This window comes from Poeciliopsis prolifica, unplaced genomic scaffold, assembly GCF_027474105.1.
Source record: "Poeciliopsis prolifica strain line A6 unplaced genomic scaffold, Auburn_PproV2 SCAFFOLD089, whole genome shotgun sequence".
NCBI classification, from domain to species: domain Eukaryota; kingdom Metazoa; phylum Chordata; class Actinopteri; order Cyprinodontiformes; family Poeciliidae; genus Poeciliopsis; species Poeciliopsis prolifica.
Genome location: NW_026562464.1, coordinates 1194506 through 1207263, shown reverse-complemented (window position 1 = coordinate 1207263; position 12758 = coordinate 1194506). Strand labels below are relative to the sequence as shown.

The 12758-nt window shown below is 39.3% G+C and overlaps 1 protein-coding gene across 2 annotated transcripts in view; it reads right to left on the bottom strand.

The window, feature by feature from the left end:
- Positions 1 to 12758, bottom strand: part of pot1 (protection of telomeres 1 homolog) — a 38680-nt gene that overhangs the window by 12745 nt on the left and 13177 nt on the right. The window contains exons 3-8 of one of the 2 annotated variants that reach the window (XM_055022731.1): positions 11969 to 12041; positions 9630 to 9730; positions 6672 to 6779; positions 6456 to 6527; positions 5863 to 5989; positions 3868 to 3998 (exon numbers count right to left, since the gene is read on the bottom strand). In XM_055022731.1, the coding sequence (XP_054878706.1) occupies positions 3868 to 3998; positions 5863 to 5989; positions 6456 to 6527; positions 6672 to 6779; positions 9630 to 9730; positions 11969 to 12041 (612 nt within the window). The remainder of the gene's footprint in view (positions 1 to 3867; positions 3999 to 5862; positions 5990 to 6455; positions 6528 to 6671; positions 6780 to 9629; positions 9731 to 11968; positions 12042 to 12758) is intronic. The other variant, XM_055022732.1, reaches the window with a different exon arrangement.

Genomic DNA, 12758 nt, shown 5'->3' with positions numbered 1-12758 from the left:
CCGTCTTTAATATCCAAGCCTCTGTCAGCTTACAGAATATCCCCAGGTAATAAATTGGAGAGAATGCCAGTTTTCTGTTATGTGCTCGTCTGATGCACGTCCACCCCTTTTCCTATTCTTGGGTATTAGGTATTTCATAGTCCTTTGCAGTGAGAGAAGGATTGTGCGCTTGCTTTTAAATTTGAGGGTCTTTCTGAACATCAACAATAACTGCTACATGTTTTCCCAATGGTTCCAAAACTTGAGAAGGCATTATGTAAACCATGCCTCTCAGGCCAGCTTACCATGGACTTAAGGTGTGCATACAACACATCTTAAATGTCACCAAACGGTTTTGTTCAGAGATTTATGTTAAAAAGATGGCAAAAATGCTTTACAGGTAGATCAATGTAGTGTAAGTAAAACCATTTGAAACTGTAGAGGTTTTTCTGTTGCTACGAGAAAAGACCTAACAGTGTTAACTGTAATGATAAAATGACAAAGTAAGGAAGACCTGTATATTTAACTTTTTTTGTTATCCTTAAGAAAATCTTTGTCCAGCTGTTTTTTTTATTCAACTCTGACCTGAGTTCCTTATTCTCCTGTAACAGATTTTCTTCTCTGTTCACACAAGTAGCATTCTATTTGTTGCCTTTTTGTCGCTGGTTCACGTTCCTCTTCAGTTTGAAGCCTTGCTGACATTCTCTTTTGGGGTTTCCTCTTCAGCCTCTCGAACTCACTCCTCTTGTGTGGCTTCCGCTACTGTTTTTTCATTATTTATCTCTTCTGATTTTTCTGACACAGTTTCTGTGACTTGCTCCCCCACTTGTTGATCCACCTGGTGTTTGCTTCCTGGCCTTCAACTACGATGCTGTATTGCCTCTTTGACGTGGCAAATACAGCCACGTGTGGCGTTTACCTCGCAGTGACCCAGATTCAGTGTCTGGATTGATCTCATCCATTTCATACAATGGTTTGCCTTGAAGAGGTACTCTCAGGTACTCACATCAGCATTACTGCCTTAAATATGATGACACTATAAACTTTGATAATTTACTTTACAGTAATGGAATAACAAGGATGTCCACTGTCAAAACTTGGGACTATACTACATAAAAAATATAAGCCTGACCTAAACTAGGTTGACCCACTTACATGAACTCAACATAAACTAAACGTGACTATACCAGGACAAAATCATAGCAAATATTTATGACAACATCAAGAAAGACACTCACCAAAATGGAAATGTCTGGTACAAACTTGTAGGTATCTTGGGATGTTGAGAACGCAATACCAGGACATCTCACCATTGATATCCATGCCATTTGCCTTCTTTTTGTTAGCTCCGACACCTTAGACCCCTCGTGTTAGTTTCCAGGCATGAAAACAGTCTGTTTTCCATCTTTTTATCGTTTCAGTCATGTGATCAGACATTACGTCCAATAATGCAGCAAGTTCGTACCATTGCTAAATTATTTTAACTAACTTAGATTCAAAAAATCTACGAGAAAGTCGTTTTTGTCGGTTAAGTTTATGGCCCTTCAAGATGGCACTCATATTTCATCAGCCACCGCGTCGCAGACTACTTCTACAGCAGTGATGTCACATTCCAAAGCTTTATTGGAACCACTATGTAAAAAAATCAGGTCTGCACCCACAAGGACATGTACATTACTCATGTACATGTCATTGTACTACATTGCAAGACTTTTATCTCTCAAACAAAATCTGCTTAGCGAAAGTAACACCAAGATCCTATTTTCACTGTTAAACAATATCTTTCATCCCCCCCAATTCTTTTCCCTCACACTTCTGTTCAGATGACACCTCCAGTTATCTCAAATACATGATGACGATAAAATCAGGAAAACTCAACTTCATCCTGCATCTCCAACCTCTTTATTCTATGAGTCTCCTCCCCTCTGTCAGCAATTTTCTACCTTTCAGCTTCCTCCATCGAGCTTCTGAAATAGATGCTTATGAAAATGCTGATACATTTTATCATTTGTTTACTGATTTATCTGCTGTGTTTTTGTACTTCTGCAAGATGTGTGTTTTCCTAAAGAAGTTTCGAGACAATGTGCAGATGTTTTCACAGCTGTGACAGGATAAGAGACCTGAAAACATCCTTTGTAAAAGGCCTGACTTTCAAGTCGTCTTAAAAGGCTGTCATGTATGAAATGCATTGAGTGTACTTGCCTGTGCTGTTGAATTATAACTGACAGCAATGCCTATGTTCTGAAGCGATTAAATATTGAAGGACTGCCAGCTCTCATTTGAGTCAACAAGCCGGAGTTAACTGAACAGGAGAAGCATGTTTTTCAAAACATGCTTCTTCCGTTTTGAAAAAGACAAGTCTTTGTGTCCTTGTGATCTTTTCGGAGTTTATAAACCTAACATCAAATCTAAGTTCTCCACGTGTTGATTAGATAATTTCCCAACAGTTCTTGTAAAACTGTCTTTATTCACGTCTCCCAATGGTTTCTAACACCATTTGCTTTTCTTTCTTCTGGTACTAGCTTCAAAACTGCAGTTGTTACTCCTATCCTTAAAAAACCTGAATTTTTACCACTCTCCACCCTATTTCTAACCTTCCATCATCTCCAAAATTCTAGAAAAAAAAGTTGGCTCTCAACTTAATTTCCATTTAATCAAGAAAAGTCTTTATGAACAATTCCAGTCCAGTTTTCACCTCGATTACAGCACAGGATTTGTTCCAATCAGAATCACTAAAGACGCTTTTCCACTAGCCTGCATGTAACAGGTACAATCGTGGTCTGCCTCAGTGCGGTTCAGTTAGTGAACATTTCCATTTATATGGTCTATTCCTTATTGTTGTGGGGTGTTCGTGAGCAGTTGTGTTCAATTTTCCGCTGATGTCTGCAACGAGTGCCGGTTTCTGGGCAACCACCCAGGGCAGCATTTTGGAGGGGCGCAGCATGAGCGGTTGATTTGGAGTTTTCAGTGACGTAAATCACAAACCAATCAGCAAAAGAAATCAGGTGTCAATCAAATCTCTTCGGTGCCGTACCTCAATCCGTTCAGCTAGTCCAACACCTGAAGCAGGTACTGAAATTTGACAACAGCTGGGCTAAGCCGCATTGGATTTGCTAATGGAAAGCGAATCTGGCCAAGGCGGACAAAGACCATACATACCATTTAGAGGTGATGTAGTGCCTCACCACCCTCCTTGAGGCAGTACTCGGTTTATTTTCTCTTCTCATTCTTCTTGATCTCAGTGCAGACTTTGATATCATCTCACATAATCCTACTCCACAGACTCTTACATCGGTATCACACAGCACTCAGTTCATCCAACCCGTGGCTTGAGGTGTGCCCCAGGGCTCTGACCTGGGACGCCTTCTTTTTATCAACTACCTTCTCTCCCTTGGCAATATCTTCCATAAATTTAACTCCTATTTCATAATTCTTTGCTCATGACACCCAGCTGTTTTTATCCTCTGCACAGACCTGAAAAAGGTTTCACCAATCTGGCGGAACTGGAAAGAATCTACAAGGAAGAATGGTAGAGGATCCCCAAATCCAGGTCTTCCTAAGAAGACTTGTGGCTATACTAGCTCACAAGGGTGCATCTCCACAATACTGAGCAACGGGTCTGAATACTTTACCATGTAATATTTCCAGTTTTCTTTTTAAATAGTGAAAATCTCTACATTTTTGTTTTTTTCTGTACATTCATGAGAAGTAATATGAACTTCTTTGATTTTAGAAAAGGCCTGCAATAAAAAGAAGAGTGAAAATACTTTCTATACCCACTGTTGTTCATATCTGAGTCTGTTTCATGTGTATTCCGTCACGATAAGACAGTATGCACCTGAGACTGTTTGTGGGTATTCATTTGATGGAAAATAGTAATCTGCGGACCTTGACTCTGTGCATGCGGACAATGTCTCCAGTCTGAAAGATTCTGGGGTGGTCCTGCAGCTTCTCACAGAAGATGGTGCAGCCGATCTTATGGTCAGACTGATCGGTGATCTTCAGGCTGGAGCAGTAATCTGTGGAGATAGAAGTATGATAAGCTGCAGCTCAGCCCTCTTGTATGGAAACCAGTGTGACAGAAAATAATAGCAATAGATGGCTTCCCTTTTAGTTTCTGTCCCACTGAAATGGTTCACACCAACAAACAGAGTAATACAGAACCTTAAGAAATAATAACTTTTAAATGATGATTTTATGTAAGAAAAAAAGCTCTCCAGACCAAGCTGGCCCTGTATGAAAATATAACACTCCTTTCCAAAAATAAAAAAAATATTTTTAAAAAAATATTTAGAAAAATTGTTTTTTTATTTTTCAAGGCACATAATGTCCTGATTTTTGCCAGGCTTGGCAGATGCCCAACTGACATCAGGCTCCCATCTCAAGAAATTCAAGAGTAGATCAGAGGAAGTCACTGACCGCCACCAGCCTTACAGACTGGCTACAGACCACAGGAACCAGGATCCAAACATGGAAGAGAAGAGAGTGTCAATGAAACCAGGAGGTTACAGAAAACCCCAGGGTTAGGCTTAAGGTCAGATTTTATAATTCAACAACACAATGGGAAAAATAGCCTCCAGGGGACAGTTCCAGAGACAGAATCTGACATGACCCAAAAAACTCACAAAAGTCCATCTCACACTGAATGTAATTAGGGGGCAAAAATAAAAAAAATAAATAAAAATTAAAATTTACCTATTTTTTGTTTCTTCCTTAGCACATATATTTTGCTAGGTTAGATTGGTCTCAGAGTTAATCCCAAAGGGTAAGATTGAATCTCTGGTGAGAAATTATCCAAACCGTAAATGTTTGTTTACGGTCTGGATAGTGACTCATCTGTTGGAGAATCATTCTAGGAAATGTTGCCCGCATCAATTTTGACAATAGGACTTATGTTATGGAGTTGTAAGGTGAAACACGGTTTTTACCATAGCGCCACCTATGCCTGAATATGTGTATCTGAGTGGCGGTGTGGGTCCTAAATCTGGACACCAAATAAAAGTAGTAAGTTCCAGGGGAACAATAGGGCTCCCTGCTCCGAATGGGAGCAGGTGAACGGCCATGCCTTACATTGGCCATCTACTCGCTCCCGCGGGCTTGGAACTCTAATTATTATTATCATCATGAAAATTAAAACATAAACAGGCTTGGAATATATGACCTTGTATGACAATGTTATAAGTATATGAGTTTCACTTTCTGAAATGACCAGAAGAAATATATCAAACTTTTTCATAGCAACCTAATTTCTTGAGTTGTCCCTGTATGTACAATTTTGACCCTGCAGGGATTAAAAACAATCCACAGTAATTTCAAGAACCCAATTCTTGTTTTTAAAATTTATTTAGTTTCTATCTTATGCCATAATCTAACCCCGAGAGAGCGAAGGTTCTTATGTATCAACAAAAAGCTAAGATATAATCAAACCATTCAACTTGTTGGTAAGTCTGGGGAACCGCTCAACCTTTATCCAAGGAAAGACAGGAGCAGCAGAAAGAATAGCAGGCAGCTAAAGATGAAATATGCTCCTCCGATTATTTAAAAGATTTGTTTTCTAAACTGGATCATAGAAAAAAGCAAATACACATGACTAAGATGATAAGGATGACCAGGATATATTCATCATCTGCACATTAAGTCAGTGCAACGAACCTCAACGCAAGTCACTGATGTATATGTGTACATGTGTGTATGTATATGCTTGCATATACATACTGCAGACATATGTAGCACATATCTGCACATCAACACGTAGCAGTAGGCTCTGAGAGAAACTTTTCACTCCTAATGATGATTATATTAGTTCTGTTGAAGTAGTTCTTCATTTTGTTACAGTTCATTAGGTGTTAACTTTTGGTCTCGAAGTCAAGCTGGGACACTGACCTGTGCCACGGCTCTTAAACGGTTGCTTGAAGAACACCACCACTCCATAGACATTCACCACCGCCATGTTCTTCAGCTCATCCAGACGCACATATGTGTACTTAGGAGCTATGGGGGTTCTGAGATCCTGAGAGGAAACACAAAGTAGCACATAGTTGCAGCCCATCACAATGGGGTCTGTCCTTATTCTCATGCATTCATTTAGAAACAGACATATACAGTACATACACACATATACAAATATGAAATGTGTACACATTACATATTAATGTACATGTGTACATGCTTTGAGGTTCATCGCACTGACTTAATCAAATTCACAAATACACCTTGGATGTTATTATTTACATATGGAAATTGTGCGCATGTGCACAATGCTAGAGGTCAAAAGGACTCTACTTTTACATGCTATCCATAGCCGCGCTGCCATTGTCACTCAATTCCGTTAACTCCTCAAAGAAACTTGGAAATGTAAGTATTAATGTCGTTCTATGAAAAACTGCACATCACTGATCATACATATACACATACAGAGAGAGAAAGAGAGAGGGAGACAAGACATTGTTTAACTGTTACAGCCACTCTTGACTCACCTCAGCAGGAGTCAAGGAGCACACCCTGCTGGCCAGTGGGCATCTGGGCTCAGGAGGTCTCTCCTTGGAAACCTGGAGATAACATCAGGAGAAGAGTTTGTGCCAATAAAATACCAGAAGTAAACACACACCAGAGTTCACGAGCCTGGAATGTGTGCAGTGTTAGATCCAGAGTGGAAGAAATTTTGGACAGGTGATGATAATCAACGTCCTTACATAGATACATGCATCCTCTCCTGACAGCAGCAGGTTACAGGGGTGGAGCTTGTCCTTATTCGCTGTTGGAGATTTCCCCACAGTGAAGCCAGAGACCCAGAGTATGTCCTGAAACAGAACAAAAGACAGCAACAGGAAACTACAACCAGGTTCCCAGAGGGGACAGACTCAAGACATGGATCTGTGAAGCCTTGGAGATACAATGGCACGGATTATCAGAAGCTTTGACAACTGAAGGTTGTCATGTTTGATCTGTAAGCTGACCTCAAGCTGAACAGAGAAATTCAACCTGGAAGACATTTGATCTGAGACATGAGTTGGTCCAGCCTCCACTGAAGCCTTGGACTTATGAAGCCTCATATGAAGCCTTGGACCTCTGGGGCCAGAGTAATTTATTTAGCTAAATTATTTTACTTAAGTAAATATTATGGTTGAGGTCTATAAGCAGACCTCCTGACACATGCAAAAAAAAATTTATTGGGGGGGAGGATCCTCCAAAAGGCCACTAGGGGCATTAAGGATAAAAAGATAAAAAAGGGTAGGGGCTCAAGCACCTTCCGTGCACGTGCCTGTGTCTCCCAGGTCTCTGGATGAGAGGAGTGTCTGAATTCAGGGTGGAGCATCCTGAATCTGGTCTATGGAGGACGGGTCCTTTGCAGGCCACAAATATCGAAGACCAGAAGAGAGAAGCTGTGAATTCTGACAGGTCTAGCCTTCAGCTAGCTGAAGGTCTAGTCTGAGGAGGAACCTCCATCTCAGCGTTACTTATGTTGCCTAGCAACCAAAATAGTTTGAAGCACAGAGCAGCAAAGAAAATAACCAGAGTCGAAGTTTGATTTTTAGCCATGTTTTACTCCTGATGTCTGTTACTATATAACAGACTTTTGAAGTAAAGGCTGTTATATAGTAAAAAAAAGAAATGTTAGTTTGATTCTAAAATGTTCAAATGTGTACAGCACATTTCTCAATGAATGAATATAAGCAAATTATTCATTTTCAAATATTATACTCTCCAGATCTCAGATAAGACAGTTAAATAAAACTATTATGGTTTGAAGGCTTAACTTTAAACATTCAAACCAATTTGCTCAGGAATAAATGAAATACTTCAATCACAGATTGTCTTTCACATTTGGAACCATCTTTAGGCTTTGGTTAATGCATTTCCTTAAATAAAACCTGTTTGAGTTGATAATATATTGATGTGATTGTTAAAGCCAGGAAAAAGCACCTTATGCAAGAACTGAGATACTGGATAATAATAGCAAAACTCTCCTGTGAAGCTGTCAAGTGACGTAATGGTTAGAGCAGTGTTTCCCAACCCTGGTCCTCAAGGCACACTGTTCTACATGTTTTAGCCACTCTTGACTCACCTTTAATGTGCCTGATTCAACTGATTGCAGTTCAACAAATGCCTGTCTATCAGTCATCAATTGAAATCAGCTGTATTGAAGCAAGGAAATACCTCAGACATGCAGGGCAGTGAGCCTTGAGGACCAGGGTTGGGAAACCCTGGGTTACAGCAGTGCACCATTTACAATCACCACTTCCCTTTCCTCTTGGAAGGGTGGACCACCAACCCCTGACATTAGCTTCTAAGTTTACCAAGGATTTTCCAGCAAACCGTAAACAGGCCTAAATTTAGCTTTTTTTTCTGAAGTGTCTTGAGACAATATTTGTAGTGAGAACCTAAATGCAACCCAGTGGTAGATCCATTTGTTGGAAGGATGGAGCATCCTGAATCTCCATCCAGGATCCTGTCTGCTTAGTGGCAGACCAGTAGGGTCTGTAGGCTTGTCACTGCAGCTTTAGGACGTTCTCTTGACCTGCTCAGTAATTTGAATTTGGGTCAGTTATTCTCGGTGGTCTTTTCACACAGTTAATTGCATTTCCCACACAGGCATGAAGTTATTTTAAGAGCATCTAACAGCTCTACACTGGAGTCCAACCCAAACCAAAATCGGATCTTGTTGATTAGATCGAATTGAACTTCAATGACACATTTTTAATAAGCCTTTAATGCGTACAATAAAGAGGGAACAAAACAAGAATGCTCGGCATAAAGATGTGTTAATTACAGTCTAAATAGAGAAGGAGGCGGTTCACTGTGTTGAAGAAAGAACATAATGTGCAGAAGATATGACTGCATCAAGAGCAACACACTGCATGTACACATGACCTCGCTCTGCTCTGCTCCTCCTAATCACACAAGTGACAGAATGGAGTTGTAAGACACTAAACAAAAGCTAAAAACAGAAGTTCCACTACTAAGTTAAAAGAGGTCTAGCAATTTAAGCTAACATAACAATATTTACTTTGGACTCAGGTCTGTAAATTCAGTTGGGTTAGGATCTGATCTAAACTTTATCAGGAGCCACCTAAGACAAAGGCTTGGGTTAGAAAGCATTGCAGGTCCTTTGCCCAATGCCAGAAAGACATTTTGATCCAGTTAATGTGGACATTAATGTGATCGAACTATTAATTGTGGGGTCCCAGACCCCACCTGAGGGGTTCCATCGTCATTTAGCCATCATTAATATTATTGCACATTGGCCTGAGGTAGCCTGCTGCCATCCAAATTTCAATGAAATCTGCTGAAGTTGAATGGACATTTGTCTGCACATGGGAACCCAGATCTGGCACTTTATGTGACCTCTCCACAAACGGCATGTCAAAGTTCCCTTGGGAACTCTGAAACACAGTATAGATCTCCTAGTTAACAGACTGCATAAAAGACCTTTTTACTTCTCCATTAAAATATATCTTTGAACCAAGCCCACAACATGTCATAAAACATAAAAATAAGTTATTTTTGGTTGAGCATCTCCTTTACAACAGCTTTAAGGATCCAGTTCTCCAGTTCCTGGCTAACACTCTGAACTGGACCTGTTGATATTAGAAATAACAGTGCCTTAATAGACCTGGATGGGATGAGGCTGGATTATTACACAAACATACCCCTGGGTTGACTATGTGGCTGAAGATCTCAGCTAACGCTCCAAAAATGATCATGTTTATGGACATTCTCTGACAGTCGACATTCTGCGTAGCATCTTTCTCTGAAAAAATAGAATAATAATTTTAAAAAAAATCATCAAATCAATAAATATGTTTCAAGGTAAGTCAGGTTTCTTTGTATAGCACATTAGAACACTATTAAAATATGTAGTATGGCACAGGGACACAGACCTAAGCCTGCCAGGCCTGTGACTGTACTGCAGTGACTGTGTAGAGTGTGATATGATGGTAACAAGATGGTGCAACCCATGCTGACTAACAGCATCGAGTACCTGTAATACCTCAAAAAAAATTTTTTTACATCAGGCTTTCTGCAGGCTGAAAGAAAACATTGTATAAACATCCTAAATTTGTTGTTTTCTTCTGCTTATTTGAGGGGAAAAAAGTTGTTCCCCTGCCAGTTGAGAAATCATCTAGCATGTATTTAAGCATTGTTTAATTCCACAAGAGCTCAAGTTCACAGACAACTCTATAATAAAGAGAGAAGCTCACAACCTTGTTGGAAAATGAAACAAAGCTATAAAATTCTAGAAATATAAATTTCTAACTAGATGAGTTCTCTATGTGTAGTGATTATCTTACTCTGGGTCTCTAACATTTCTGTTTCAGAGCTCTCATTTGGTGCTGATTGGAAATGAAGTCAGCTGGCCAGTGACTCCAGAACAACTTAAGATCCAGCAGTGGTTTCTCACTCGCTCCACCCATTCTCTCTCTTTTTGCATCACTTGTCCCATCCATTCTCTCTCCTTTTGTCACTCTCTCTCCTTTCTCCCACTTTTTGCCCTCTTTTCTCCAGCCAACCATGATTTTTTTTAAATAAATCTAATTTTACGTTATCATATGCATTGGTTCCCTTAGTTTTGTTTCAAGAGCCAGACCACAACATGGTGCAGAAGAAGATTTATGTTTCTGCCAAAGCAACTCCAGCCTAATTTTCTTTTATTATGCTTCTAAATTACAAATAGCCATAAAATATTATTAATGCATACAGTACTTGTAATAAGGAACTACAAAGGTATTTGACACTTATATTTTGAAATGTTATAATTTATGAAAATGCATAATCTTTTTGTCTGAAAGAAAATACTGTGGTTGTAATTTGCAACATTTGAACTGAAACGGTTCAGATTATATAATTTACACATTAAGCAGTACACAGTAAGACCTACAGAATAAACCTTCATCGAGGCAAATAAGGTGATGAACAAAGACTTCTGGAAATTGACAAATATTTTTTTGTCAATTTCACTTAAAAACCTTATGATGGATAAAATGGCTTGTTCTTAGAAAAATGTAAATGTCAAAAATGTATCTTTTTGAAGTGAATGGATCCTGAAGATTTGGTTCCCATAATTAGCTAACATTCAGTATTTGTTAACACCCCCAAATTGCTCAGCAGGTTTAGGGAGAAACTTTCAGAGTTGATTTCTCTGAAATTTAATTTTCTGAGTGTAAACACTGAAATGGCCATATCACCTTCCTTTCTTTTTTGATATCTTTGTAAAACACTTTCAGAATCTATAAATAATTGAAAACACCCTCAGGGGGACTTGTTCATAGAGTCATGTTGGCCAGTCACAAATCTTAGCATTCCAAAGATTCTAATATTTCTCCTAAAATTATCTCACTAGTAACTACTAATAGTCTGGGGATTCTTTGTGAATACATGCCTCGCTTTCTCTGCAAACTGTCTGATGTCACTGATGACAATCTGGATCTAGTCTACTGACTTTACAGCTTAATCTTCCAATGTTACAAACACTTTTGGTTGATGCATTTGATGCTATACCCAAAGCTATAGAAATGAGCTTTTATAATAGTGTGTCTGTATCTCGGTTCATATGAGGAAGTTGCTTCCGGTAATTTACATCTGTGTGGGATGTTCTTTAGGTGTGTGAATGACTGCAGTAGTTGGGACGATTGTGAGAGCTGTGTGACACCTTCCTTGTTACAGACTGACATGTTCAAGTCCTTTGTGATTTGCATCAGGATTTAGTTTCGGCATCATGTCTGTGTTTGCTTCATGGCCCAATATATTTCCAGGGAAAGGGATTTGTCATTCCTGTAGGGACACATTTTAAGCCAGCTGACCAAAAGTGTGCACCAGGAACCATGGGGTTAATATCTGAAACATAGTTAGTTTCAAGTTTTACCGGCACACTAGTTGACAGATCAGAGACTGGAACCAAGCTGATAACCTCCCCTGACCAATGACTTCTATGTGGGCAACAGCTTCCATCAACTGCAGTGAATGAGAGTGATGCTAATGAAATGATTACCATGAATGATGGTTTTCAGGATCAAGTCAGCAGTTGCTGCCCTCACAAGCGGCCCTTTATGAATCACTTCACCCTTGAAAAGAAAACACACTGTCATAAATCCTCAAATATGATTGGTTCTTACTAGAGCTTACTACAGAAACTCCAGTTAGAACTTGTCAACTTGTATTAATATGAGAGAAACATGTAGGGATGTCAGGTAGCTTGCGGAAATTAAATGAGAGAGACAGAAATCATTCTCTTGCTTTAGTGTTATCAACTCCAAATTTTGATCAAGAAAGAAGAAAACATGCACAGATCAGAACAACATACACAGCACCGTCGGTTCAAACCTTAATCCACTTTAGAGCCCATTCTCCTTCAAATCCCAAAACTAGTAGTGACTTTGTGCTATTTATATGTGGAAGCTTTGGATTGAATTTTCCAACTCATAGCCTGAAACTTAATGTGATTACTTCACTGGGACAGCTGAAAGCTGGAATAACTTAAAAAAATAAAAAATTCACATACGAATATGATACAGATAACCTGTGAAAAGTTCAATCTCCTCCACCTCCTCCCAGTGATACTATTGATGCCTGAACAAAGGCACCATTGCTGGTCAAAAACAACCAATCAGAGCTATGAGGACGGTTTTTGAGTTGACAATCAACGTCATGCATACACTGCTAAATGCAAACAACTTAAACATATCAGAAAAATCCTTTATCGGTCATCATTATTGGCCATGCTAACTAACCTGAGAATTTTTGGTGGCAGAATATAGAATGCTAACTACCACCTTTAGATA